General features: G+C 46.0%; 1 protein-coding gene across 6 annotated transcripts in view; it reads right to left on the bottom strand.

The window, feature by feature from the left end:
- Positions 1-27145, bottom strand: part of RAP1GAP2 (RAP1 GTPase activating protein 2) — a 312617-nt gene that overhangs the window by 17017 nt on the left and 268455 nt on the right. Inside the window, exon 21 of one of the 6 annotated variants that reach the window (XM_055000969.1) lies at positions 14025-14236. The exons of the other annotated variants lie outside the window; for them this stretch is intronic. Coding sequence (XP_054856944.1) covers positions 14111-14236 — 126 coding nt within the window. The 3' untranslated portion in view covers positions 14025-14110. Of the gene's footprint in view, positions 1-14024; positions 14237-27145 lie in introns of those variants that run through there. 6 annotated transcript variants of the gene reach the window in all.

Genomic DNA, 27145 nt, shown 5'->3' with positions numbered 1-27145 from the left:
AACACTAAAGAGAAAACCTCCAGAGCCCTTTTCTATCAGGAAAAGGGAAGTAAAACTGGGTTTAAATCTAAAAGAGATAAAGCTCAGAGTCTGGGGTTAGAAACAAGTTAGAGAGCAAACTAAACCCTGCAACTGCTCGCCCCCCTCCCACCCTGCCCGGCTAAATTTAATCAGATTTGTGCCCTATAACAAGGAAAAAACAGTTTTCAAATAGCATATAAACTGAGTTATTGTTGATCAATTGGATTGACATCCTTCTTCTTCTGTGTTGCTGGTAAACATTGAAAGTAGAAAGGAGAAAGAAGAACGACCTCTCTCTCTCTCTCTGCTTCATCAGGACTTGCTCATGTCAGTTCCTGCTGGAGGCCCCTGGCATCTTTTTTCACTGGGATCTTGCTCCAATAATTTAGGGATGATCTAGCCTTATATGAGGAGATTTTGCTTGGTGAGATGGAATTCCAGTCCAGCTGTAGATCTTTGAGAAGCATAATACCTGTCTCCATGTCATGTGCTTGAAAAGTTTTTCCTTGCCAGTGCACCAGAAGTTTTGCTGAAGAAGCCCAGCCAGAGTGTCAGAGTGTCAGTTTGCTTGTCAGTTCTCTAACCAGAGTTACGCCATTTTACTTTGCTATAATCTGTAGTTGTTTAGTTTTCCTCCCTCTAGGCCCCGGTGGTGCCCAGGCCGTGTATATCCATGGGAGCAAAGAGTTCTCATCAGCCCGTTCCAGCTGAAGACCTTGACGTCCTTGTCTTCCCATGTCTTCGCAGACAGGACTAAGGGGGGAGGCTGGGAATGGGTGTTTGAAGTGTTGTTACTTTCATTTTGTGTGTCATTCTCAACAAAGCTTTTGTTCAGCTAAGGGCCTCAAGCCCTTGGATCGAGGACACCTGTATCCTGAGCATATTCTTCCAATAAACCTTTGAAACCAAGAAACCTTGTGCTTCTTGCAGAGGGGGGAGACGAACTCTTGATAACTGGGATTCCATAACCTGACATTTTGTTGAGAATCGCTTTACTCCCCCGACCCCTCACCCGGGAAGGATGGATACCGGATTTACTCTGACAGAACTGTCTGATCCTGGCATGGAGGGTGCGGGGTCACCTACATTGCCTGCCAGTGGGTCTGGACAGGCACGAGTGAGCAGCAAAGGTGCCCAGCCGAAAGTCAGTGTCGGACGAGGACTCCAAGTGCTGTCGTCAGTGCCAACACCCCGGCAGTGGGGTTCGAGGCCCCGGGATACCTGGGAGAGGCGGGCCAGCACCATGTTTTCCCGCTCCCTGATCAAGTCGAACCTAGCCCCGTTGTCGGAGGACCTGGGGCCACCAAGAGGCCAGACTTGGGAAACTGGCCGACTATCCACGCTCTCAGCAGGACCCACCAGAGCCAGCACTCAGCCTTGGTACCGCTGGGATGAGGAGGCAGGTTGCCTTGTGGAATGGTCCCTGCAGGAGGAGACTGGTAGCCTCCTGGACTGGAATGCACCGCGCAGAGAGTTAATGAGCTGGGATTATGCGGATGTTGGTTCAGCCGGAACCAGGGAGAACGAGACTGGGATCCCGGCGGGAGACAGACATTGGAATAAATTACAAGACCAAGCCCAAGTGTTGCAATATGGAATATTGGTTGTAACCGGGATGGTCAAGGGCTGGGTCGCCAGTTCCTTAGAGATGTTGGGCCCAGGCGTCTCAGGGACAGCAGCTGCTGCGGAACCCCAAACATGTGGAGCTGGATTCTCGGAGGCGGCGGCAGAGAAGGCTGATCATTGCCAGCAAGCCTGGGAGGAGAGCCTGCTCCAACCACCCCAAGAGGACGAGGAAGAGATGGAACCAGATGAGCAACCGGAGGACCATTATCAATCACTGGAAGCGCAGATGGGGGCGATGAGAGAAGATTTAGCGCAGGCCATCTTTCTCATAGGCCTGTTGGTTCGCGGAGAGTCGGGTGCAACGCCAGGAGATGGTGCGGGACCGCCGGCCCCACCAGCACCGGGCCCCGTGGTTGGGCCCGTCCAACCAGGAGGCCCAGCCCAACCAGGACCTCGGCAACTCCTCACACTGCCGGCGCCCAGAGTTCATATGCAACTGCCGGCCCCGCTGGCCCCGGGGCCACCTATTCCTTTACCACCGCCACCGGGACATATCAGCCCCACCGCACCTGGAGGAGGCACACCGGCTGGACCAGTACCAGGGGCTCCAGCAGGACCAGCCGCTCCAGTAGGACTGGGATCTGTGGCCCCAGGACCAGCCGCTCCAGCAGGACCGGGGCCCACGGCCCCAGGACCTGCTGCTCCAGGAGGGGCAGCACCTCAACTGCAAGGCCTGGTGCCACTGCAGCCTCAGCCAAGGGCGCAGCAAGCTCCTGGCGGAGCTGGCCCCCCGGGTTGACCACAAGCCCTGTTCTGCCCGCAACCGTGTCCCGGACCAGGAGTGCCATTGAGACCTATGCTCAGAGCCGGAGCACCGTTCCAACCGCAACCGCTGGTTTTACCTCAGCCCAGAGGTCCCGCGCCACCTATACCGCCTTTACAACCAGCCCAACCCACCAAAGCGATGGCAGCCGGTGGGGCCGAACTACCGATGGGGTGGATTAAGCTGGATGCAACTTTTGATGGGGACCCACATAAATTGGGATTCTTTGTCGTGCAAGCTTTACAATTTTTTAACCAGTGGGGCTACCTGTTCCCGAATGAAGAAAGTCGAGTTATGCATCTAGCGGCCCATTTGGAAGGCATCGCAGCAGAGTGGTATGTAACTCTTTATTACTTGGGAGCTCCCGAGTTGGGAAGTTTGCAAGCCTTCATTGCTGTGTTAAGAGTCCAGTATCAAGATCCTTTGGAAGGGGAGAGGGCCCGCACTGAACTGCAGACCTTGAGGCAAGGTTCCCAGTCTGTGAGGGACTATGCAGCCAAATTTCATCATCTGGCTGCGAAGTGCCCGCATTATGAGGAGTGAATGAAAGTGGTGCTATTCTGCAACGGGATGAATCCCAGGCTGCTCGATAGATCCTTGATGCAAGATGATCCCCCAACGCTTTTGGGGTGGATACAGCTAGCACGTGAAGTGGAAAACCGCACCCAAGTGGTCCGGCTAGTAGAACAACAGCAAGCCATGGGAACCCGGCGAGCCCCACTAGTTTCAAGAGGGGGACGGGGTACTCCGGTGGCCAGGGGGGCCAGAGAGACGTGCTGGAGACAAGAACTCTGCCTCCAATGTGGTAGTAGCGGCCACTTCACAGCGCAATGCCTTCTCCGGGCACAAACTCAACCACCAACAACAACGCGTCCCGTCCTGGCCCCATGAGGCAACAGAGGTAGAGGAATGACAAAAAAGGGGTGTCTGGAGATGGGGCTAGAAGCCGAAGAAGTGTTAATAGAGTTTGACACAGCTGAGGGACACCGAAGCTCCCAGCCCGCTGTCAGGAAACGAGATGGATCTGTCGTGAGGAAGCCCCAGTGGCAGATCAAAGAGAAGACCACCCCGAAGGAGGTGAGAGACAGAGGGGCCATATTATTTATTCCGGTTACCCTAGTGAACCCAAAGAGGGGAACCCATATCCGAGTGCAAGTGTTAATTGACTCAGGGTGCTCCCGAGACATTATCACACTGGCATTAGTAAATGGTCTGGGGTTGAAAACCCATGAACTAAAAGTCTCAATCGTTTTTGAGCAAATGGACGGCTCTAATATGAATCCAGCCGTTCTAGAGACAGAAGGAGTGCCCACGAGCATGGGCAAACATTGGGAAAGTCTCTCGTACGTGGTGAGCCAAGCAGCCAAGTATCCGCTCATCTTGGGCAGTAGATGGCTTTGGGACCACAACCCTTATATCAATTGGGCCAAAGGAATGATTGTCTTTGATCGAGAATATTGCCAAAATCATCATTGGAAGTCGGAGTGGGGTGGGGAAGCCCTGCCAAATTTGGAAGTTGCCCTTTTGTCTACCGAGGAGCTAAATCTAATCCCTCTGGAATACCGGGACATGGCTCAAGCCTTTAGTGAGGAGGCGGCGGATAGTCTACCGCCTCATCGAAACACAGACTGTGCCATTGAATTAATCCCGGGAGAGAGACTCCCCAAAGGGAAACTATATTCCATGAGCCCAGCAGAAAGGCAAGAACTTCGAAAATTCATAGGTAAAAACCACTATTACTTAATACTATATATAGTAGTCAAATAAAATAATTGCTTAGAAATTTTCAATTGACTCTCCACCCCCCGGTATAGTCACTTCTCTCTTCTTTTGTTGTATTTCAGTAATTTTCAAACTGCCACAGTTCTCCTCCTACCTCCCATTTTTTCACCAAGTACTGTTTCAGCTTCTCCCAATCCGTGTTAAACTGTCCTGGATCAAGGTCTCTCAATTTTCTTGTCATTTTGTCCATCTCCGCCATGTACAGCAATTTGTAAATCCAATCCTCAATAGTTGGCACTTCTTGTACTTTCCACTTCTGCGCGTACAAAAGTCTGGCCGCTGCTGTCATATAAAATAGCAATGTCCTGTATTGTGCTGGAATATCCTCCATTTCCAAATTCAGTAGCAGGAGTTCTGGGTTCTTATTAACTTGAAATTGTAAAATTTCACTTATTACTCTTATTATTTCTCCCCAGTACTGCCTAGCTACCTCACAAGACCACCACATGTGATACAAAGATCCCTCATGCTTTTTACATTTCCAGCATTTGTTAGACATATTCAAATTCCCTAGCGCAATTTTCTTTGGTGTCAAATACCAATGATAAATCATTTTATAGACATTCTCTTTAATATTGGTGCATGTTGTGATCTTCAACGTATTTTTCCACAAGTATTCCCAACGCCTCCATTGTTATTTCTTTATTAAAGTTTATAGCCCACTTCACCATTTGCACTTTAACTGTCTCATCTACAGTGTACCATTTTAGCAACACCTTGTAGACCTTAGAAATTTCCTTTTTGTCTTCTTGTAAAATTACTTCCTCTAATTCCGAGTTCTCCATTCTTATTCCTCCCTTTGCACAGTCCGAGTTGTAAAGATCTCTAATCTGTCTATATTGAAACCAATCATAATTTAAAGACAACTCTTCTTGCGTCTTTATTCTTAATTTAGAAAGGTCTGTTCGTGTTATTTCCTTGTATGTTAAACATTGTTGTTCATTGTCAACAGTTCTCGGGTCTATTACTTCGTAAGGAACCACCCAAGAGGGAGTTCCTTCCTGTAGGTAATTTCTATACTTCTTCCAAATTGTGAAGAGGCTTCTCCGAATATAATGGTGTAAAAACATAGAGTCTGCTTTTACTTTGTCGTACCACAGATATGCATGCCATCCAAATATTTTTTTTATATCCTTCTAAGGCTAGCAATTTGCGATTTTTCAGCGTCATCCAGTCTTTCAACCACACCAAACAGATTGCATCATAATAGAGTCTTAGATTGGGCAGTTGCATTCCACCTCTCTCTCTTGCGTCCTGTAATACTTTCATTTTCACCCGAGGCTTCCTGCCTGCCCAAACAAAGGCCGATATTTTCCTCTGCCATTTTTCAAACTGTTTAGAATCCCGAATAATTGGTATTGTCTGTAACAAAAACATCACTCTTGGCAACACATTCATCTTGACTACTGCAATTCTTCCCAACCATGACAAATTCAATCTATTCCATTTAATCAAATCTTTCTCTATTTGAGTCCACAATTTCTCATAGTTATTCTTGAATAGGTCTATATTTTTTGCAGTCAGTTCAATTCCCAGGTATTTCACCTTACTTGTTACTTCACAATCTGTTATTTCCATTAGTAACTGTTGTTTTTGTTTAGTCATATTTTTACATAGTATCTTGGACTTCTTTTTATTTACATAAAAACCTGCCAAATCTCCAAATTCTTTGATTTTTTCTATTACCTTTGACATATTCTCAATCGGATCTTCCACAATTAGCATTATATCATCTGCAAATGCTCTGACTTTATAGGAAAAGTCTTTTATTTTTATTCCACGGATCGCATTATCTTCTCGAATCTGTATCATCAGAATTTCCAAAACTAAAATGAACAACAGTGGAGACAACGGGCAACCTTGTCTTGTACCTTTACCAATAGTCAGTTTTTTGGTCAACTCGTCATTCACCACAATTGCTGCACTCTGGTCTCTGTAGATTTCTTTCACTGCTCTTATGAATCTTTCTCCCATTTGCAGCTGTTCCATAGTGACAAACATAAAATCCCAGTTCAAATTGTCAAATGCTTTTTCAGCATCCACAAAGAAGAAACCAACCTCTTTGTCACAACGCTTGTCATAATATTCAATAGCATTTATAACTGTCCTTAGATTGTCTCTGATTTGTCTATTCGGTAAAAAACCAGCTTGTTCTTCTCCAATAACTTCGGATAACCATCCCTTTACTCTTTCTGCCAAGATCTTCGCAAAGATCTTATAGTCATTATTAAGTAAGGAAATTGGTCTATAATTTTTAACATTAGTCAAGTCTTGTCCTTCTTTGGGGATCAATGACATATTAGCTTCACTCCAAGTATCTGGAATTCTTTGATCTCTCAAAACACCATTGATCACTTCTTTTAGGAATGGTACCAGTTCATTGACCATTACCTTATAAAATTTAGCTGTAAGTCCATCAGGTCCTGGCGCCCTTCCCAAGTTTGTTGACTGAATTGCCTTTCTTATCTCCTCCTCTGTTACTTCACTATTCAATTTGTCTCTCCAATCTTCCGAAATTGCTGGAAGCTTCATTTTCCCCAAATATGTCGCTATTGAGTCTTTATTCACTTCTTTTTTATCGTACAGTTTAGCATAAAATTTATAAAAAGCTCTACTAATAGCAGTCTGTTCCAAATGTACTTTATTGTCCTCACATATTTTATTTATTGTCTTCTTCTCCTTTCTCTTCTTCAATTGCCACGCCAGGTATTTCCCAGGTTTGTTTGCACCTTCAAACGACTTTTGATTCATTCTCTTAAGGTTCCATTCCAGTTCTTTGTTATTCATTGCCGTCAACTGCTCTTGAAGGATTTTAATATCCTGATAAATTTTCTTTTTCCCTGGTCTTTTCTTTAATTGTATTTCTTTGGCTTTTATTTTTTCCATAATCTCCTGTCTCTTCTCCTCTCTTTTTTTTCTGGCTCTTCCATTTAAGTCCATTAGTGTGCCTCTAATTACTGCTTTGTAGGTGTCCCATACCTTATTGGTTGGTACTTCTCGATTCATGTTGTACTGTATGAAGAACTTAGTTTCCCTTCTCAACATCTCCAAATTTTCTCCTTCTTGTAACAAGTCCTCATTTATTCTCCATCCTTTCCTCTTAGTTCTTTTCCCGAACTTCCACATAATTGGATTTTGATCTGAGCCTACCATAGGCATTATTTCCACATCCTTAGTCCAAAGCACTAAGTCCTTTGAGGCCCAGATCATGTCGATTCGTGATAAAGTGGAGTGTCTTGCTGAGAAAAATGTATATTGTCTGCCTTTGGGATTCTGTATTCTCCATACATCTTCCAAAGTTTCCTGTTGCATTAACGCAAAAAAAGTCTTTGGTAATAGTCCTCTTTTCTTTTGTGCAGTTGCTGATTTTTTATCCTGCTCCAAATTTGTGACTCCATTGAAGTCTCCTGCAAGAATTATCTGGTCATAAGAAAGTTCATCTAATTGCTTCTTCAAATCCTCAAAAAAGCTATCTTTTGCACCATTAGGTGCATAAATTCCAATCACCAACACTTTCTTTAAATTCCATGTACATTCCACTGCTAAAAATCTGGCTTCCACATCTCTGATCACTAACTTTGGCTGTAGCTCCTCTTTCAAATATGATACCACTCCCCTTTTTTTCTTTGTTGAGGCCACTACAAAATCGTTGCCCAGTTTGCTCGATTTAAGATATTTTACATCCTGTTTTCTAATATGAGTCTCTTGTAAACACACAATATCACATTTCTGTTTTAATAGCCAGTGGAAAATACTTTTTCTCTTATTGGGTGAATTAAGTCCATTTACATTCCACGATAGAACTTTACACTCCATATTCATGGCCTTATTGTTGGTAAGTCCTTTTCATTGTCCCTCAAAAACTTTTCCATTTCAGATTCAGATCTGATGCGCTTTTTCACTCCTCCAAACTCAAATGACAATCCTTCCGGCAATTCCCATCTGTACCTTATTTTCATGTCCTTCAAAATTTGGACTAAGGCTTTGTATTTTTTCCGGTCAAGCAACACCGATCTGGGTAACTCCTTCATGATAATAACCGTCTTGCCATCAACCTCCATTGGGTCTTGAAATTGCTTACTCACAATCATTTCTCTTATAGTTCTAGTCGTAAATTGCACAATCACATCTCTTGGTAGTTTCCTCTGGGTCGCAAATCTTGAGTTTATGCGATACACCACATCTAGGATAGCCACAATTTCCTCCTCCTCCTTCCCCAGGTATTCAGCTAACACCTCAACAATTTGTTCTTGGGCTGTCTTTCCCTCTACCTCCAGCAAGCCACGAAACCTCAGCTGCTTCTCCATATACTTGCTCTCCGCAACAGCCATTCTTCCCCTCATCACCCTCATCTCTGTTCGTTGCGTATCTGAGAGATTCTCCACCACCTTCTCCACTACATTAACTTTTTGTTGTGCTGCTTGCAAATCATTCTGTATTGTTTCCATTCCCTTCTTAACTTCTGCCAGTTCATTTTTTACTGTCTCCTTAACCTCTTTAACCTCTTTCACCAGCTCCTGTTTTGTCTCCTTCAGTTCCTTTAACATTTCCATAAATTTTTTGTCCAAATTCTCTATAGCCATTTACCACTCTTTCTTCGACATCGTGGGGCTTGACTTACCTTGCTCCCACGAGTCTGCTCGTTTCCTTAGCTCCGTGGCGCTTGGCTTAGTGTCCTTTTAGTTTAATTTGAATGTCCCGGTTTCATAAAGATTAAAAAAACGTTTAAAGAGTCCAAGATGTCGGGCATCCTTTCTCTATGGTTTTTCTGTAGTTTTTGTAATCCAATATGGCTTACTTTCTCCTCTGCTGAAGTCGGGACCCTTCCCTTTTCAAAAATGGCGATTCCCTTCTTCCTGTCTTCAGGTAAGGGCCGTCTCTCTCCAGCAGCTCTATCCCTGGTCAGACCTGACCAGATGGGCCAGTGATAATAATGTGAGCCCTCAGCCGAGGTGCCCACTGAACTTGGCCCCAGGGCCTGGCAGCAGCCCTGGAACCGGAGGGAGGGGGTAGAGCCCTATCCCAACACTCCCAGAGACCTGACCAGATCAGGCAGTGATAATAATGTGTGCCCACAGCTGAGGTGCCCACTGAGCTTGGCTCCAGGGCCTGGCAGCAGCCTTGGAACCAGAGGGAGGGGGTAGAGCCCTATCCCAACACTCCCAGAGACCTGACCAGATCAGGCAGTGATAATAATGTGAGCCCTCAGCCGAGGTGCCCACTGAGCTTGGCCCCAGGGCCTGGTAGCAGCCCTGGAACCAGAGGGAGGGGGTAGAGCCATAGCCCAACACTCCCAGAGACCTGACCAGATCAGGCACTAATAATCAGGGTGAGCCCTCAGCCGAGGAGCCCACTGAGGTTGGCCCCAGGGCCTGGCAGCAGCCCTGGAACTGGAGGGAGGGGGTACAGCCCTAGCCAAACACTCCCAGAGACCTAACCAGATCAGGCACTAATAATCAGGGTGAGCCCTCAACCGAGGTGCCCACTGAGCTTGGCCCCAGGGCCTGACAGCAGCCTTGGAACCAAAGGGGATAGCTCCCTATCCCACCCACCACACACAGATAAAAGCCCAGCTCCAATGCACTCTCCCTCCCTCTCTCTCTCTCTCCCAAAAGGTTATTAAGAGCTATGTCCTATTCCACTGCTTGATGAAAGTGAAACCAGAACTGGGAGCGCAGTGCCCTTTTATAAGCTGAGGACTGATTGAGAAACACAGGAGGCTTGTGGTCAAAGGTCAAACAAAGGTACAAGGCTACAAGTGTCTATATACCAATGCCCAAAGTATGGGCAATAAGAAAGAAGAGCTTGACCTTCTGTTGCAAACAGAGGGCTATGATATAGTAGGAATTACTGAGACTTGGTGGGATGATTCCCATGACTGGAATGTGCAAGTGGATGGGTATGAGTTGTTCAAGAAAAACCGGAAGTGTAGAAGAGGAGGTGGAGTGGCGTTGTATGTGAGGAGAGGGCTTGATTGTCAAGAAGTGATGGAGAATGGGGCGGACAGCCCGGTGGAAAGTATATGGGTAGAAATAAGGGGAGGAAGGACAAAGGGTATTATTGTTGGAGTCTGCTACAGACCACCGGACCAGCGAGAAGAAATGGATGCTGTCCTCTTTGAACAGATTGGCAGAGTATCCAGACATCAGAACCTTGTAATTATGGGTGACTTCAACTTCCCCAATGTGTGCTGGGAGACAGGCTCAGCAAAGCGTCATGAATCACGCAATTTCCTGACCTGCCTGGCCGATAACTTCCTTTTTCAAAAGGTGGAGGAAGCTACAAGGGGTTCGGCCATACTAGACTTGATATTAACCAACAGGGAAGAATTGGTAGATGAGATGAAGGTGGTGGGGACCTTAGGGGGAAGTGACCATGTCCTTCTTGAATTCCAGTTGCTGTGGGGAGCCAAGGAAGTTTATAGCCAGATTCATAGGTTAGATTTTCGTAGGGCCAACTTTGATGAACTCAGAGGCTTGATGAGAGTCATTCCGTGGGGGAGTGTGCTGGAAGGGAAAGGAGCGAATGAAGGGTGGGCCCTTCAGGCTTAATGACTTTTTTGCCTCTGTTTTCTCCCTGAAGAACTCAGGCACATCTAGAGATAGTAGAAAATGTGTCAGGACACGTGAGTGGCTAATTGACATTGACAGAGAGGTAGTGGAGAGGCATCTGGCTGCACTGGATGAATACAAATCCCTTGGGCCGGATGGGGTGCACCCAAGAGTGCTGAAAGAACTTTCTAGAGAACTTGCAGAACCCCTGTCCATCATCTTCAAGGCCTCCTGGAGGACTGGGGATGTGCCACAGGATTGGAGAAGAACGAATGTTATCCCAATCTTTAAGAAAGGGAAGAAGGATGACCCGGGAAACTACAGGCCGGTCAGTGTGACTTCTGTTGCTGGGAAGATATTAGAACAGATTTTAAAGGGATCAGTTGGTAAGCATCTGAAGGACCACTCAGTGATCCGGGGAAGTCAGCATGGTTTTGTTCCTAACAGATCTTGCCAGACCAACCTGGTTTCCTTCTTTGATCGAGTGATCAGCTTACTGGATTGGGGGAACTGTGTTGACGTGATTTATCTGGATTTCAGTAAAGCTTTTGATAAGGTCCCCCATGACATTCTGATGGGCAAACTGGAAGACTGTGGAGTAGACTATAGGACAGTTTGGTGGATAGGGAACTGGTTGGAGGACCGCACTCAAAGAGTGGTGGTCAACGGCATTTCATCAGATTGGAGGGAGGTGTCCAGTGGGGTGCCGCAGGGCTTGGTTTTGGGCCCGGTACTTTTCAATATTTTTATCAATGATCTGGATGAAGGAGTGGAAGGGCTGCTCATTAAATTTGCTAATGATACCAAATTGGAAGTGGTAGCAAACTCCCAAGAAGATAGAATTAAAATTCAACAAGACCTGAATACTCTGGAGAAGTGGGCAGCTGTGAATAGGATGCAATTCAATAAAGACAAGTGCACAGTATTACATCTGGGCCACAAAAATGAGAAGCACAAATACTGGATGGTGGTTACACTTCTCGGCAGTAGTATATTTGAAAGGGATCTTGGGGTAAGAGTGGACTGTAAACTGAATATGAGCAGTCAGTGTGATGCGGTAGCAAAAAAGGCTAATTCAATCCTGGGTTGTATCAAAGGGGCCATAGCGTCGAAATCGCAGGAGGTCATAGCCCCTTTCTATACTGCCTTGGTCAGGCCACACCTGGAGTATTGTGTGCAGTTCTGGAGGCCTCACTTCAAAAAGGATGTGGACAAAATTGAGAGGGAGCAGAGGAGAGCGACAAGAATGATCAGGGGTCTGGAGACTGAGCCCTACAAGGAAAGGCTGAGGGCCTTGGGAATGTTTAGTTTGGAGAAGAGGAGGTTGAGGAGGGACATGATTGCTCTCTTTAAATATTTGAAAGGCTGTCATTTGGAGGAGGGCAAAGACCTGTTCCTGTTGGCAGCAGAGGGTAGGACGTGAAGCAATGGGCTAAAACTACATGCACAAAGGTACGGGCTGGATATTAGGAAAAACTTTTTCACGGTCAGAGTAGTTCAAAAGTGGAATCAGCTGCCTAGGGAGGTGGTGAGCTCCCCTTCACTGGCAGTTTTCAAGAAGAGGCTGGATGAATCTTTGTTAGAGATGCTTTAGGCTGATCCTGCACTGGGCAGGGGGTTGGACTAGATGGTCTGTATGGCCCCTTCCAACTCTATGATTCTATGATTCTATGATTCTATGGTAGTCAGAACTGCCTAACAGGGTTTGCAGGGATGAGATTGGAGTTCCCATGGCCACAGAACACCCCCCTACTCCCTCCCTCCCCTCTGGTGTCTGCTCCCATGTTACCAATTGTAACTGATTTGCAGCTCCACGCTTGGAAGGAAGACCTGCCTATCAAGCTAAGTTGGGCTTTGATTGGGGTGTCCAGGGCAACAGAGGTAGTGCTGACAGTGTTCAGGAACTCCCCCCCCCTCCATTGCCGAGGCAATTGATTGAAGGCGCCTGAGTGGCTAGCTTCCCAAACGGCGGCCGAGCGCAATGAATAAGGCTTGTGCTGACCGCCTGTTCGGCTGGAATGGCGCATCACGAACAGCCAATTCGCGAGCAGCCGAGCGGCCTGTTCATGGGTTTTTTCCATTTGTAATGCTGTTTGTGCCCATGTCTAGTCAGGAGATCTCCAGGAGATTTCAGCACACACATGCTCAGCTGCTCATAGAACCACAAGCATCACATACAGAACATCCCCTATCCCTGGCATTTCTAACTGAACACTCATGCAGGGCAGATCTGGGACTTTCCTCTACCTGAGTCCCTAGAAAGCTGCTGCCAGTCAGAGTGAGCTAGGTGAATGAATGGCCTGGTTAAGTATAAGGCAATAGGGTCATCTCTTTGTTCCCCTTTGCCTTCCTTGTCTCTGATTCGGCCACCAGAGGTTGCTTCTGGATACACTCCATCTCTGGATTCGGGAATCCACTTCTGTATGTAATCAGGGAAGGAGCAGGAAGTTCTGTACAAGCCTGCACACTGTTCCCATCTCACTTCCCAAAGATATGGAGAGGGATAGCAACTGATGAGCCCCACAGAACAAGTTCCACTGAACATGCATGGTTTGTTGTGTCTGATCACAGGGAATGCATTTGTGTCTGAAGCTGCTGAGAGGTGGCTCCTTTAAGTTCTAAGATCACCCACATGTGCCAAGGGAGCACAGCCCTCTGACCATTCAAAAGTTAGCTCTTCAGTCTGAGTCAGTTATGCATTATAACATTGCTACATTTTTCCATTTTGTAAGCCATTAGGAGAATTCACTTCAGTTGAAAAGCAATTGTTTAAAAAATGTATCTTAAAAAGATCCACTATTTAGATTCATAAACTAAAAGTAACTTAAATAATTTTAAAAAATGCCCCCAATTTATTGGGCAACATATTTTTTAAAATGATAATGGCTGCTTAGAAATCCATGGAAAGATGGCACAGCACAGTGCCAAGGCACAGTGCTAGAATGCCCAAGACTCCCAGTTCAATTAACCCCTGGGAGAGCCCTGAGGCTGTCCAGCCAGAGTGGAGGGCAGAGTGGAAGTCTTTCATGGAAAAAAGGTCAATCAATAGCAACTAACCACAGTGCTGAATGGAACTTCCATACACAGAGACAGCAATCCTCTCAATTCCAGTTGCAACAGAACATCAAGGAAAGTGTCAGACTATGGATGACAGGATATGGTGCACCAGACTCTGGACCATTGCAGCAAGAAATCCAAGCTCTTGAGTAAATGGTTTTATTCAGAAATTCAGGCTTTGCCATATATATGTCCATAGGATAATCAGAAGTAATAAAAAGGCCTCTGGCTGTACACAGGTCCTTTGTTAAGAATAGCAACTTGAATACAGTACAGACTCTAAATACCCATTCCCTGTTCCCCCTCCCATCTAGACCACAGAGTATAGTATCAACAGCAATGTGAATAATAACAGTGTAGACATCTCAAGGCCAGAGTGGTGAGCCTTCAACTCAAGATAAGCCAGCCACGTTCCCAGATCCTGAAGAAACGGAAGCTGTAGAAGCAAAAGTTAAACTGAGTAATGGCTCAGTACAGAGCTCAATGGTCAAGACACAGGGTAATGGCTCAGTACAGAGAGCAATGGAATGGCTGTGGGAGACAGACATGACATTTCTGCCTCCCCAAAAATAAACTCTCTTCTCAGGGCTCTGGCCCTGGTTTGTCGGGATAACACTTGTAGAACTTTGAAACTAGTCTTGGAGCATTAACATTAAATTGCTCCGCCCATTCCCAGAAAAATTCAACAAAGTCTTTCCACCTGATCCAATAATAACATTTTCTATGTTTGATCTTAGAGTCTAGAATTTCTTCCACCTTGTAATGGATTTGACCATCCACCAGGGTAGGATGTGGAACTCCCCTTTCTGGATGCCACTCATCTGGTGATGGAGCTTTCTTTAATAGGCTGGAATGAAATGTTGAGTGGATTTGTTCCAGATTCTTTGGAAGCTCTACTTCTACAGTTACATAATTGATTACTCTCTTAACAGGAAAAGGTCCTAAGTACTTGAGTCTCAGTTTCTTACTGGGTTGTTCACTCTTAATGTTCTTGGTGGAGATGTTCACCATATCTCCTGGTTGCAGCTTCCATTGTTCTGATCGTTTTCTGTCAGCAAACGTTTTATAGTCCTCTTTTGCTTTCTTTAGAGTCTCCCGTATTATTTCCCACTGGGAAGTCAACTTAGTCCACCATTCTCCCAAGTCTCCAGGCCTTTGGGAGTCAGAGGTTGTAGCAAAAGGTAGGGCATCCCCCTCATATCCTTGAGCTACTTTGAAAGGTGAAGCCCCTGTAGATCTATGGATCACATTGTTGTATGTGTATTCGGTGAAATAAATGAAATCCGCCCAATTATCTTGTTGATAATTAATGTAGCATCGTAGAAACTGTTCCAACACTTGATTTGTGCGTTTGGTTTTCCCGTCTGTTTGAGGATGATGAACAGAGCTTATTCCCTGCTCGATTCCAGCAACTTTGAGAAGCTCTCGCCAAAAGTTGGCAACGAACTATACTCCTCTATTTGAGATCACCTTAGTAGGGAACGAGTGCAACCTGACAATATGTTTCATAAATAGGCTTGCTAACTTTTTAGTGGTGGGAATAGTAGTACATGGAATAAAATGCGCTTGTTTAGAAAATAGGTCCACCACAACTAAAATGTATAGTGGTGTATCCCTTCGAAAAAGGCAGGTCAGTGATAAAGTCCATTGAAATCACTGCCCACTGTCTAGGGGGAGTTTCCAAAGGTTGCAATAGTCCCGGGGTTTTCCCCATCCTAGTCTTTCCCATTACACACATTGGGCAAGACGATACATATTGAGAGATATCCTTTCTCATGTTTGGCCACCAAAATTGCCTTTGTACTAAATGAAGAGTCTTCAGGTAGCCAAAATGGTCAGCAAGTTTTGAGTCATGGCATTGTTGCAAGATTTCCTTTCTTAAACTGTGTGGGATGTAAAGTTTACTCCCTCTGTACCAGCTGCCATTTTCTGCTTGTTTCAGTTTGGCTTTGGGCACACTCCATCCTTCCTTTTCAGTTTCTGCTTTTACTCTTTCTCTCCACTCTGAGAGATCAAGTTCCGGGGTGATTTGCATTTTCACTGTCTGGCTGCGTGTAGTCACCGCCCCTCCCAGTTGGGCTGGTGAAAAAACTGTATCAATTATCTCCTCCCTCTGACTGTCATGTTGGGGCATGTGCAAAAGGGCATCTGCCAAGAAATTCGATCGCCCCTGGAGGTATCTCAACGTGAAGTTGAATTTAGAGAAGAATTCTGCCCACCACAATTGCTTAGCATTTAGCTTCCATGGGGTACATAGGGCCTCTAAGTTTTTATGATCAGTCCATACTTCAAAAGGTATTTTGGCCCCTTCCAACCACTGTCTCCAAGTGGTGAGAGCTAATTTGACAGCAAAAGAGTCTTTCTCCCATACGCTCCAATTGCGGTCCATTTTTGAGAACTTTTTAGACAAGTACGTGCATGGGTGTAGTTCCCACCCACCATTGGGCTGTAAGAGCACCCTGCCCACGGCAGAGTCGCTCACATCCACTTGCTCCACGAATTTACAGTTCTTTTTTTTGTGTAAATTATTTTTATTAGATTTTTATAATGGGGAAAGGGATTGCAACAAACAAGAACAAAGATTTCAATAGCAGATTCATGCACAAGGCATACATCCATCAATCCATAAATACAGAAAGCCACTACATAACCAGTTAACATCCCTTATGCCTTCAAGCTTCCCTTTTAATCTCTCCAATCATTATTTAATTTCTATGCTTTTTTATCCTCTTACTCTATTTCTTATTTCCTTTCTAATAATTCTTTCTTTTGTATATATTATGCATAAGTCCCATTTCCAATCCCTTGCATTTTAGCCAAAATTGTTAATCCATTAATCATTCCAGGAGTAGAAGATAGAAATAGAAAGGTAGAAGATATGAGCAGTAAGATACGTGATCCTTATTATATATCAGTATAAAAGAGAAACATTTTTATACCAGTTATCCCTCATTCTTTCATCTATTTTATCCAAGCTGTCAAAATTTGTATATTTAAATTTTCATAATAGTGAGGCTAGAAACATCAAATAGGTATTTGGCTTAAACACTAAATTATATTCTAGAAAGAATTTAGAGAGGAATTCTGCCTACCACAATTGCTTAGCATTTAGCTTCCGTGGGGTACGTAGGGCCTCTGAGTTTTTATGATCAGTCCGTACTTCAAAAGGTATTTTGCCCCTTCCAACCACTGTCTCCAAGTGGTGAGAGCTAATTTGACAGCAAAAGAGTCTTTCTCCCATACGCTCCAATAGCATTCCGTTTCTGAGAACTTTTTAGACAAGTATGCGCATGGGTGTAGTTCCCCCCCAACATCGGGCTGCAAGAGCATCCTGCCCATGGCAGTGTTGCTCGCATCCACTTGCACCACGAATTTGCGGTTCTTATCCGGGTGTTGTAGCACCGGCTCAGAAACAAATCTCTGTTTCAGACTTTCAAACGCCCTTTGGCACTCACTAGTTCAGTTTAATTTTGCACTGGGCTTTTCCCCTTGCAGTCCCTTCCCTTTCATTTTCAACAAGTCTGTTAAGGGAAGGGCAATTTGCGCAAAGTTCTTGATGAAGGGCCAATAAAAATTAGCAACTCCTAAAAAGGCCTTTAACTGCCTTCTCGTTTGGGGAGCCTCCCACCCCATTACTGCTTGGATTTTTGCCGGATCCATTTTCAGCCCTTTGTGTGAGACCCAGTACCCCAAGAAATCCAGCTCCTCTTTGTGGAACTCACGCTTAGACAATTTTACTGGCAGCTTGTTTCATTAAGGCAGCCAACACTTTTCTAGAGTAGTTGGACTCAATTATCAGATACATGGAATTGTGTTTGGAACCTAGAGAGTGTGAAGCGAATTACCCCTGACAGTGTGAAGCGAATTACCCCTTACATTCAAGTGAGTAAGCTAAACTGTGACGGATCACCACAGGAGTTATGGGAGCACCCAGAGGGAAAGGTGAGCATAACGTTTCAATATCATAGGGGCATATGTTCCTGTCAGAGTGTCAGTTCACTTGTCAGTTCCCTAACCAGAGCTACACCATTTTTACATGCTATAATCTGTAATTGTTTAGTTTTCTCCCTCCAGGCCCAGGTGCTGCCCAGGCCGCATATATCTATGGGAGCGAAGAGTTCTTATCAGCCTGTTCCGGTCGAACTTGACGTCCTTGCCTTCCCAGGCCTTCTAGACAGGAAGGCCGGGCGCCCCACCTGCACAGGGCCCACCACCCCCGTTGCCATTGCAGCTGGGAACTGCTGGCCCCGCTGCGTCAGGAGGAACCACGCCCACAAGCACTGGTGCACAAAGGGGGGCAGCGCCCCAAGGACCAGTGCCTGGAGGCCCTCCAGCGGGGCCCCCCCAGCACCCACGGTGCCCATCGGAGGAGTGGCTCCAGTGGGTCCTGGACCTGCTGCCCCTGCGGCACCCGTGCCTCAACCTCAGGGGCCGGCGCCACCACCGCAGCTGAGGCCGCAACCTGGACCAGGGGGAGCTGGGCCACCCATGTGACTCCCCGCCCCACTTCCACCTCAGCCATGTCCGGGTGCTCCAGGAGTGCCGCCAAGACCGAGGCCCCTGAGACCAGTGCCGATTCAACAGCGTCTTCAAGGCATACCCCCTAGAGGTCTTGCACTGCAACGGCCACCTGTTCAGCCTATCCATGAGGGGGGAGCCGGTGATGGCGAACTACCGATGGGATGGGTTAAGCTGGAAGCTACCTTTGATGGTGACCCCCGTAAGTTAGGGTTGTTTGTCATACAACCCCTACAGTTCTTCAATCAATGGGGTTACCTATTCCCCAGTGAGGAGAGCCAAGTGATGCATCTCGCGGCCCACCTGTAAGGCATAGCAGCAGAATGGTATGTAACCCTCTACTACACGGGGGCCCTGGAGTTGGGAAGTCTACAAGCCTTTATCGCTGTGCTCAGAGCCCAACATGAGGACCCTCTAGAAGGGGAGCGGGCCCGCATGGAACTGCAAACCTTGCAGCAAGGGTCCCAGTCAGTGAGAGATTATGCGGCAAAGTTTCGTCAGCTGGCAGCCAAGTGCCCACATCAGGAGGAGGCAACCAAAATTGTACTGTTTCGAAATGGAATGAACCCCAAGTTATTGGACAGGGCGCTAATGCAAGATGACCCACCAATGCTTCTGGGGTGGATACAATTAGCTTGCGAAGTGGAGAATCGCACTCAAGTGGTTCGAATGGTTGAGCAGCAACAGGCCACGGGAACCTGACGAGCCCCAACAGGTCAGCGGGGAGGACGGGGCGCTCCCGCAGCAAGAGGAGCCTGCAAGACGAGGTGGAGACAAGGGCTATGCCTCCAATGTGGAAACAGTGGACATTTTGCAGCCCAATGCCCTCTCTGGGTGCAGGCGCTGGCGCCCCCGGCGCATCCCACTCCGGCCCCATGTTCCAATAGGGGCCGGGGTATGGCTAAAAAGGGCGCATCGAGACGGGCTTGGAGGTGGAGGAAGTATGCATGGAGTTCAAAACCCAGGGCCCGGAGGCCGATGAGCTCAGCCTGTCATCGGGAAACGAAATGGATCTGTCGTGAGGAGGCCCCAACGGCAGATCGAGAAGAAAACCACCCCGGAGGAGGTGAGAGAAAGAGGGGCCATATTGCTCATTCCCATATTGCTATTAAACCCTAAGAGGGGGACCCACATTCAAGTTCAAGCATTAATTGACTCAGGGTGCTCCCGAGATATTATAGCACTGGCGCTAGTAAACGGACTGGGGCTAGAAATGCATGAACTAAAAGTCCCAATTATCTTTGAGCAAATGGACGGCTCTAATATGAACCCAGCTGTCCTAGAGACAGAGCAAGTGCCCACAGGCATGGGCAAACATTGGGAATTGCGTCTGTTTGTCATAAGCCAAGCCGCCAAATATCCGTTCATCTTAGGCAGCAGATGGTTATGGGATCATAACCCCTACATCAACTGGGCCAAAGGGATGATCGTGTTTGACTGGGAATATTGCCAAAAACACCACTGGAAGGCAGAGTGGGGTGGAATAGCCCCCACGGTTTCGGAGGTCGCCCTGTTAACTACTGAGGAGCTAAGCCAAATCCCTCCTGAATATCAAGACATGGCTCAAGCCTTTAGTGAGGAGGAGGCGGATAGCCTGCTGCCGCATCGGAACACAGACTGTGCTATTGAATTAATCCCAGGAGAAAAGCTCCCCAAAGGAAAGTTATATTCCATGAGTCTGACAGAGAGGCAGGAACTCAGAAAATTCATAGATAAGAACCTGGAGAGAGGATTCATACGCCCGGCTAGCTCCCCACATGCCGCCCCGGTGTTGTTCGTGAAGAAAAAGGATGGGGGACTTAGACTTTGTACAGATTTTCGAGGCATCAATGCTGTATGACCAACACCTATCCGATTCCATTGATCCGAGACCTGCTGAGTGTGGTGGCGCAGGGTAAGATCTTTTCGAATTTGGATCTCAAAGATGCGTATTTTCATGTCAGAATAAGGGAGGGGGGTGAATGGAAAACCGCGTTCAATACCCCCTTAGGTCAATTCGAATACTTGGTCATGCCATTTGGCTTATCTGGGGCCCCTTCGGTATACATGTCAATGATAAATGAGGTTCTACATGAATTTTTGTACAAAGGGGTCATTGTTTATCTAGATGATGTGCGTATTTATTCAGAAAACAAAGAGGTGCATATAAACTTAGTCCGGAAAGTCCTGGCCATCCTGATGCGCCACAAACTCCCAATCAAGCTATCCAAATGTGAGTTTCACAAAAAGGAATTGGACTACTTGGGCTACCGTATTTCGGGGCAAGGATTAAAAGGATTAAAAGGAGAGCAAGCCACTAAGCCTACTGCCCAACTCCGGTGGAGCCCAAGCTGTCAGCTAGCGTTTGAAAAGCTGGAGGATCGGTTTACTACCGAACTGGTCCTACAGCACCCTGATGAGAACTGAGCCTTCATAGTATAATTGGATGCCAGTGACTTGGCCATTGGGGGCGTCTTCATGTAGAAAGGGGAAGATGGTCATATTTGTCCAGAAAATTTACAGAAGCAGAACAGAATTGGAGTGTGTGGAAGAAGGAAGTATTTGCTGTCAAAATTGCTCTTGACTCCTGGTGCCATTGGTTGGAGGGAGCGCGTCATCCATTTCAGGTCTGGACTGATCATAAAAACTTAGAAGTGCTCAGAACGCCACGGCGCCTTAATGCTAAACAGCTCCGTTGGGCGGAATTCTTTTCTAAATTCAATTTCACGTTGAACTTTTTACCGGGCAAGTCTAATTTCCTGGCAGATGCCCTCTCACTCATGCCCCAACACCAGAGCAAAAAGGAGATTATTGACACGGTGTTTTCCCCCACCCAATTGGTGGGAGTGGTTACTACTTGTAGCCAAGCAACCAAGCAGTCAGATAGCCAAAAGGGGTGGAGAGCTAAAGTGAAAAGCGAAGTGGAGAAGGAGGGGGAGCAAGCGCCCACAGGAAAAATGACACAAATGGTGGCTGGAGAGTAGTTTAAAGGAAACAGACTGTACATCCCTGCTAGTTTAAGACGGGTGGTGCTTCAACAATGTCACGATGCCCGGGCCGCCGGCCATTTCGGATACCTGAAAACCTTGCATTTAATACAAATACAGTTTTGGTGGCCCAGTATCCAAAGGGATGTGTCTCAATATGTGGCTTCCTGCCCTACGTGTGTTATGGCGAAACCCAGGAGGGGGAAGCCCCCGGGACTATTACAACCTTTGGAAACCCCCAACAGACCCTGGGAAGTGGTTTCCATGGACTTTATTACTGATCTTCCCCCATCTAAGGGTTGCACTTGTATTTTAGTAGTGGTGGATCTATTCTCCAAACAAGCCCACTTCATCCCATGCTCCAGTGTTTCTTCCGCTAAAAAGTTGGCCAGTTTGTTCATGAAACACATTGTCAGACTGCTTTCTTTTCCTTCCAAGGTGATTTCGGACCAGGGAGTTCAATTCGTTGCCAACTTCTGGCGGGAGCTTTTACAAGTGGCGGGCATTGAACAGGGAATAAGCTCCGCCCATCATCCCGAGAGCGATGGACAGTCCAAGAGAACTAATCAAGTCTTGGAACAATTCCTCCAATGCTATATTAATTTCCAGCAGGATAATTGGACTCAGATCTTGCATCTGGTCGAGTACGCATACAACAATGCAGTTCACAGCTCGACAGGAGAGACTCCCTTTAAAATTGTCCATGGCTATGAGGGGGTAGCATTCCCCTTTGAGATGCAGCCTCAAACCAAACACATGGGGGACTTGGGCGAATGGTGGACCGCCCTAGCAAAACAGTGGACGGAAATCCAAAAAACCTTAAATAAAGCCAAAGCTGACTACAAAAAGTATGCAGATCGCCATTGTGTGGCACAGTGGGAATTACACCCCGGAGATAAAGTGTATGTCTCCACCAAAAACTTCAGAATGGAACAACCTAGTAAAAAGTTGGGCCTGAAATACTTGGGACCCTTTCCCATAAAGAAGGTAATCAATAATGTGACTGTAGAACTGGAGTTACCAAAAAACCTATGCCAGGTCCACCCAACTTTCCACATCAGCCTGCTCAAGAAAGCACCTCCCCCAGATGAGTGGCATCCCAGCAAATTGGTGCCACACCCAACAATGATAGACAATCAAATCCACTACAAAATCGAAGAGATCTTGGATTCCAAACGCAGGCACAACAAGCTCTTTTACCTGGTCAGCTGGAAGGACTTTGAGGAGGGGTTTCATGAGTGGGTGGAGGCTTCTCATGTAAATGCTCCTAGACTGATTGCTAAGTTCCATAAGAAATACCCAGAGAAAGCAGGAGCAGAAGGGTGAGGGGAGGGGTCTTAAGGGGGGCAGAATGTCAGAGTTTCAGTTCACTTGTCAGTTCCCTAACCAGAGCTACACCATTTTTACATGCTATAATCTGTAGTTGTTTAGTTTTCTCCCTCCAGGCCCAGGTGCTGCCCAGGCTGCATATATCTATGGGAGCAAAGAGTTCTTATCAGCCCGTTCCGGTCGACCTTGACGTCCTCGCCTTCCCAGGCCTTCTAGACAGGACTAAGGGGGGAGGCTGGGAGTGGGTGTTTGACGTGTTGTTACTTTCCTTTTATGTGTCATTCTCAACAAAGCTTCCATTCAGCCAAGGCTCTCCTAATCCTTGGAATATGGACACTTGTATCCTGAGCATGGTCTTTCAACAAACCTTTAGGAATCAAGAGACTTTGTGCTTCTTGCAGAAGGGGGAGACGAACTCTAGATAACTGGGATTCCGTAGTCTGACAGTTCCATTCAAATTCAACAAGGACCCAACAATTTCCAGATATCTCTTCCAGTGGGAGAGTTGGAACATGTGTTTGTGGGAACCAAAGATCAAGATCCAGTCCTGATGGGGGCAGTTTTGTGGGAGGAAAGAGCATGTGAGTGGGAAATCTCCCTACTGACATGTGACCCAGAGGGGGAAGAGGCACCCCTTGCTTCAAATCCAGACATTCCCCTGGGAGGAAGCCCATTAAGGAATTCTGTAGCTGCATTTGCAGGACCACCCACTTCTGTAAGTACAGGTTGGGGAGTAACATCACCCCAAGCTGAACTTCCAAGAGGATGGAACTGTTTATGGGATATGGCTACAGTTCATGAAGTAACAGAGGGAATACCAATTCATGGGTTTCACTGTCCACAGCCATCCATGTCAAACCTGGACATGAGAATCATTCTTCTCCATGATGGCACGTTCACACTTTTAATGCAATATGGAAACGTAAGATGTCACATACGCATATCCACAACTAAAATGTTTCATGTTTTTCTAGATGGGGGTCTGGCTGGACCCTATTTATTGGGAGTACAGACAGGAGGGGAAATGTGTGCATGGGAAACAAATTTGGTGACATGTGGGAAAGAGGCTTCCAGGGAAGAGATACTTAAATGGATACAGAAAGAGATACCTCTGGAAAGATCGGATCCTGGGGACAACCCACAGACTCTACCCATGCTCCAAATGCTACAAAACACTCATGAATTGGTAACTAAGGTGTCAGACAGTGCAAAAAGGACAACCAGAAAGGTGTCCATCCAATTTTGGATGCTCTGTGTGGGTCGGGTTTGTTCACAGAAGCCTGTAAAAGATATCAGATTTTCTGGATACCCACCAGACCTCGAGTAATACTGGTGAGTGAGACAGGAAAATGATGTCCATATGAGGGGTGACCATACATACATACAGGGACTTCTGGATTGATATTTATGGACATCCTTCTTGAAGCACACAATTTGAATGATTCATATGTTTGTGTCTGGCCTAGAAGGGAATCACAAGCCCAATGTTCAGAGAGGGGGGCTTGTGTGGCAAAGTTAATAGGAGATGGAGAAGCTATAGAACAATGTATAGGCAGAGCAATTCTTTGACCACCAACACCTAATGCAATACCACCTCCAAAGAGAATAGCTCCAACTCCGATACCACAGCCACCACAAGAGGAGAAGATGGTTGAAGAGACCCAGGATTTGGGGGAGAGTTCAGAAACACACCTGCAGCCAGATGGGGAAGTCGAACCAGGAGAAAGACCCCCAGTGGGACCACCAATAGTTTCCCCAATTGATGAACCAAGAGGAGGGGAAGGATTTCCCTTTCCAAAACCAGAAGTTGAGCTTTGCACTCTGACAGGAACAGCTGCATTATGTCCTGACAGATTGGCTTGGTGTGACAGGAGCTTGGTACAATGGGATCCCATGGAAGGAAATGTTGTCTGGATGATGGCTCAAGGAGATGATGATGTTATGGACTGTAAATTAACAGAGGAGGAGTTAATTGGATCATGTGTGACTATTATGGGGAGAAACTGGCACATACATATGCACATGTTGAGAGACATACCAGGGTATGTTCACAGTATCTGCATGTGGAATGGAGTTGAGCCAGAAGACACAAATTCATTGGCAGATTTGCATTTATGGCTGCAGGCTACATTCCTATTTCTACGCTTACGGGGTTCAATGGGACCCAGATGGCAGAAAAATGGCAATATCTCAACAGTATACTATTCATCCGGTGAAGAATTTATTATAAATGGAACCCGTCAGCAAACAAAATGGGAGTTAGATACTACCGATATTGGGGAATGGGGTCCTCCCCAATAGGTCAAGACGTTAGATGGCAGCCAATGTAACCGTCAACAACTGCTCATAACTTTCTGATACCAGTGCCATCGACAATTCCAATCTGTTCCTGCAGAAGCTGGTGTTTATCAAAAACGGGGTAGATTTGTGGTACACAGCTCAACTGGCAAAGACTCGCTTTGCCAGGGAGTTGGATACCATACCGGGGGCATCAGGGTTAGCTACAGGGGCATTGAATGCAATGAGTGTGGAAGTGCTAGCTAATAAGATTAGCTACACTACTGCAGACATTCGGAAAATGGGAACGCTGATAGCTTCAGCATTAGCTCAATTAGGAGCGGGACAAAAGATGATAGCAAGCATCCTACCCTTTTTGCAACAAGTGGAACAAAAAGATGAAGAAGCTGTTGTACAAGGACTGGCATCATTACAAATAAGCAGCGCATTGGCTTTAGCCTGTACTCAGGCTCAAGACCTTACTCCAATGGTAGTCATGCAAATAATTCAAGAAAGGTTATTGGGAAATTTGCCTACGGAAATCAAATCTTTACTTTGGAATAATGTAACTCAAGGGGAACGGGATTTGGCTGACTGGTGGAAATTGGTAAACTTTTCATATGACCCTCTTCAATCTAAGGTAATAGCATTTGTTCTCACCGTATATCAAACTGAACATTATGATGTATACCCCATCATACCTCTAGGTATTCAAATGTCTGAGGGTTTAGTCATGTATGCTACAGATCATCATTCTTGGGCCTATATGAAACAGGGTAGATGGGAAACTCTTGGCATGGAAAGATGTGTACATTATGCTAATTTAGGTTTCATTTGTGAAGTTTATAACTTTCAACAACGAGATGAATGTTTTTTTCCGAAACTAAATGGAACAAAACGATGTACTTTTGAAATTTTGTCTGAATGGGGGTCTTCTGTGATATATATTGGTTCTGGGTGCATTTGTGTAAGAAAACATTGTTCTATGGTTCACGTAGATGAATTTCAATTGTTTTATGTACCAACACAGGTAAACTGCTGCTTTTGCCAAATAACACAGATCCGGGGGTGTGACTTCCATTACCATATTCCCCAGTGGACTACTCAATTGATGAAGCAAAATCCTCATTTGCATGCAGATGTAAGACCTATAACTCTAGGAATAGACATGGATATTCTCAGGGAGCTGATACAACACCCAGATTTACAAAGACACTTACAACATGTTAAGCAAACAGGTGACAGTGTAGCAGTGAAAGTGCAGCACGATAGTACTAGAATCTTAAGCGTGGCAGAAAGAATAGCTGCCTTGGGAGGAGAATCTTTGTGGTCCATATTTTTTGATGTTCTCAGTCCAACCGCTGCAGGCTTTTTAAAGTTCGTGACAGACCCAATCATTGCTTTGCTTCTCTGTCAACTATTCTTGTTCCTTTTCCTGGTGGCAATAGTCATTTGGATCAAATGGAAACTGAGGCAGCTTCAGGAATTTTGGAACAGGTTAGAGCCTTTATTTCAGGAACCATGACCTCAAGACCCTGGAGTCCTAGATAACGCAACCCTAGATAACGGGTTGGTCTGTTTGTGGAACGTTCATGAGAAGCAGGATGAGTTATACTCACCAGCATTCTCATGAAGAGGGGGAGATGTTGCCTACCTGTGTAAGGCCTGACCATGCCGAAGCCATTTTTGGTCTACAAACGCCATGGAATAAAGAGCTGAACCTCAATCTGTTTTGTTACTTTCCATTGATTCAGAATGCTGTGCCCTTTGGTCAAAAAACAGATAGTGTGCTGTTTGCTTATAGTCTGGGGACAGTAGTAAGCAAATAATTTGAAAGGTCAAGTGTCCTGACAACTATCCAAATGCTTGGAGATAATTACAACAGCTAGAGGAAGGAGGGGCTGAGAGAAATCAAGCCGCAATTTAAAAGGAAAGTTTTTCTGTTAACTCTTAAGATTCAAACCATTAAAACCAGTAATGGCTGCACCAAAACCGCCTGTTCCTTATAACGAAAGACTTGCATACACACTTGCAGTTAAGAGGAAATAGTTGAACCGAACATAAGCTAAAGCTCCATTCTCCCTCTCTCCCTCTGAGGAAAAAACCATCTGCCTCTCTCTGAAAAACAACACTGAAGTTCCTGTCTATCTAGAAACAACTAGGCCTGGTTCGAGTGATGTTATACACCATCATTTTGCTGACAATACACTATATGATTGCTTCTGCTAAACAATACATAATGCATATATTCACAT

The sequence above is a fragment of the Eublepharis macularius genome, chromosome 17, assembly GCF_028583425.1.
Source record: "Eublepharis macularius isolate TG4126 chromosome 17, MPM_Emac_v1.0, whole genome shotgun sequence".
In the NCBI taxonomy this organism is placed as follows: Eukaryota; Metazoa; Chordata; class Lepidosauria; order Squamata; family Eublepharidae; genus Eublepharis; species Eublepharis macularius.
This window is presented reverse-complemented; position numbering and strand designations above follow the sequence as displayed.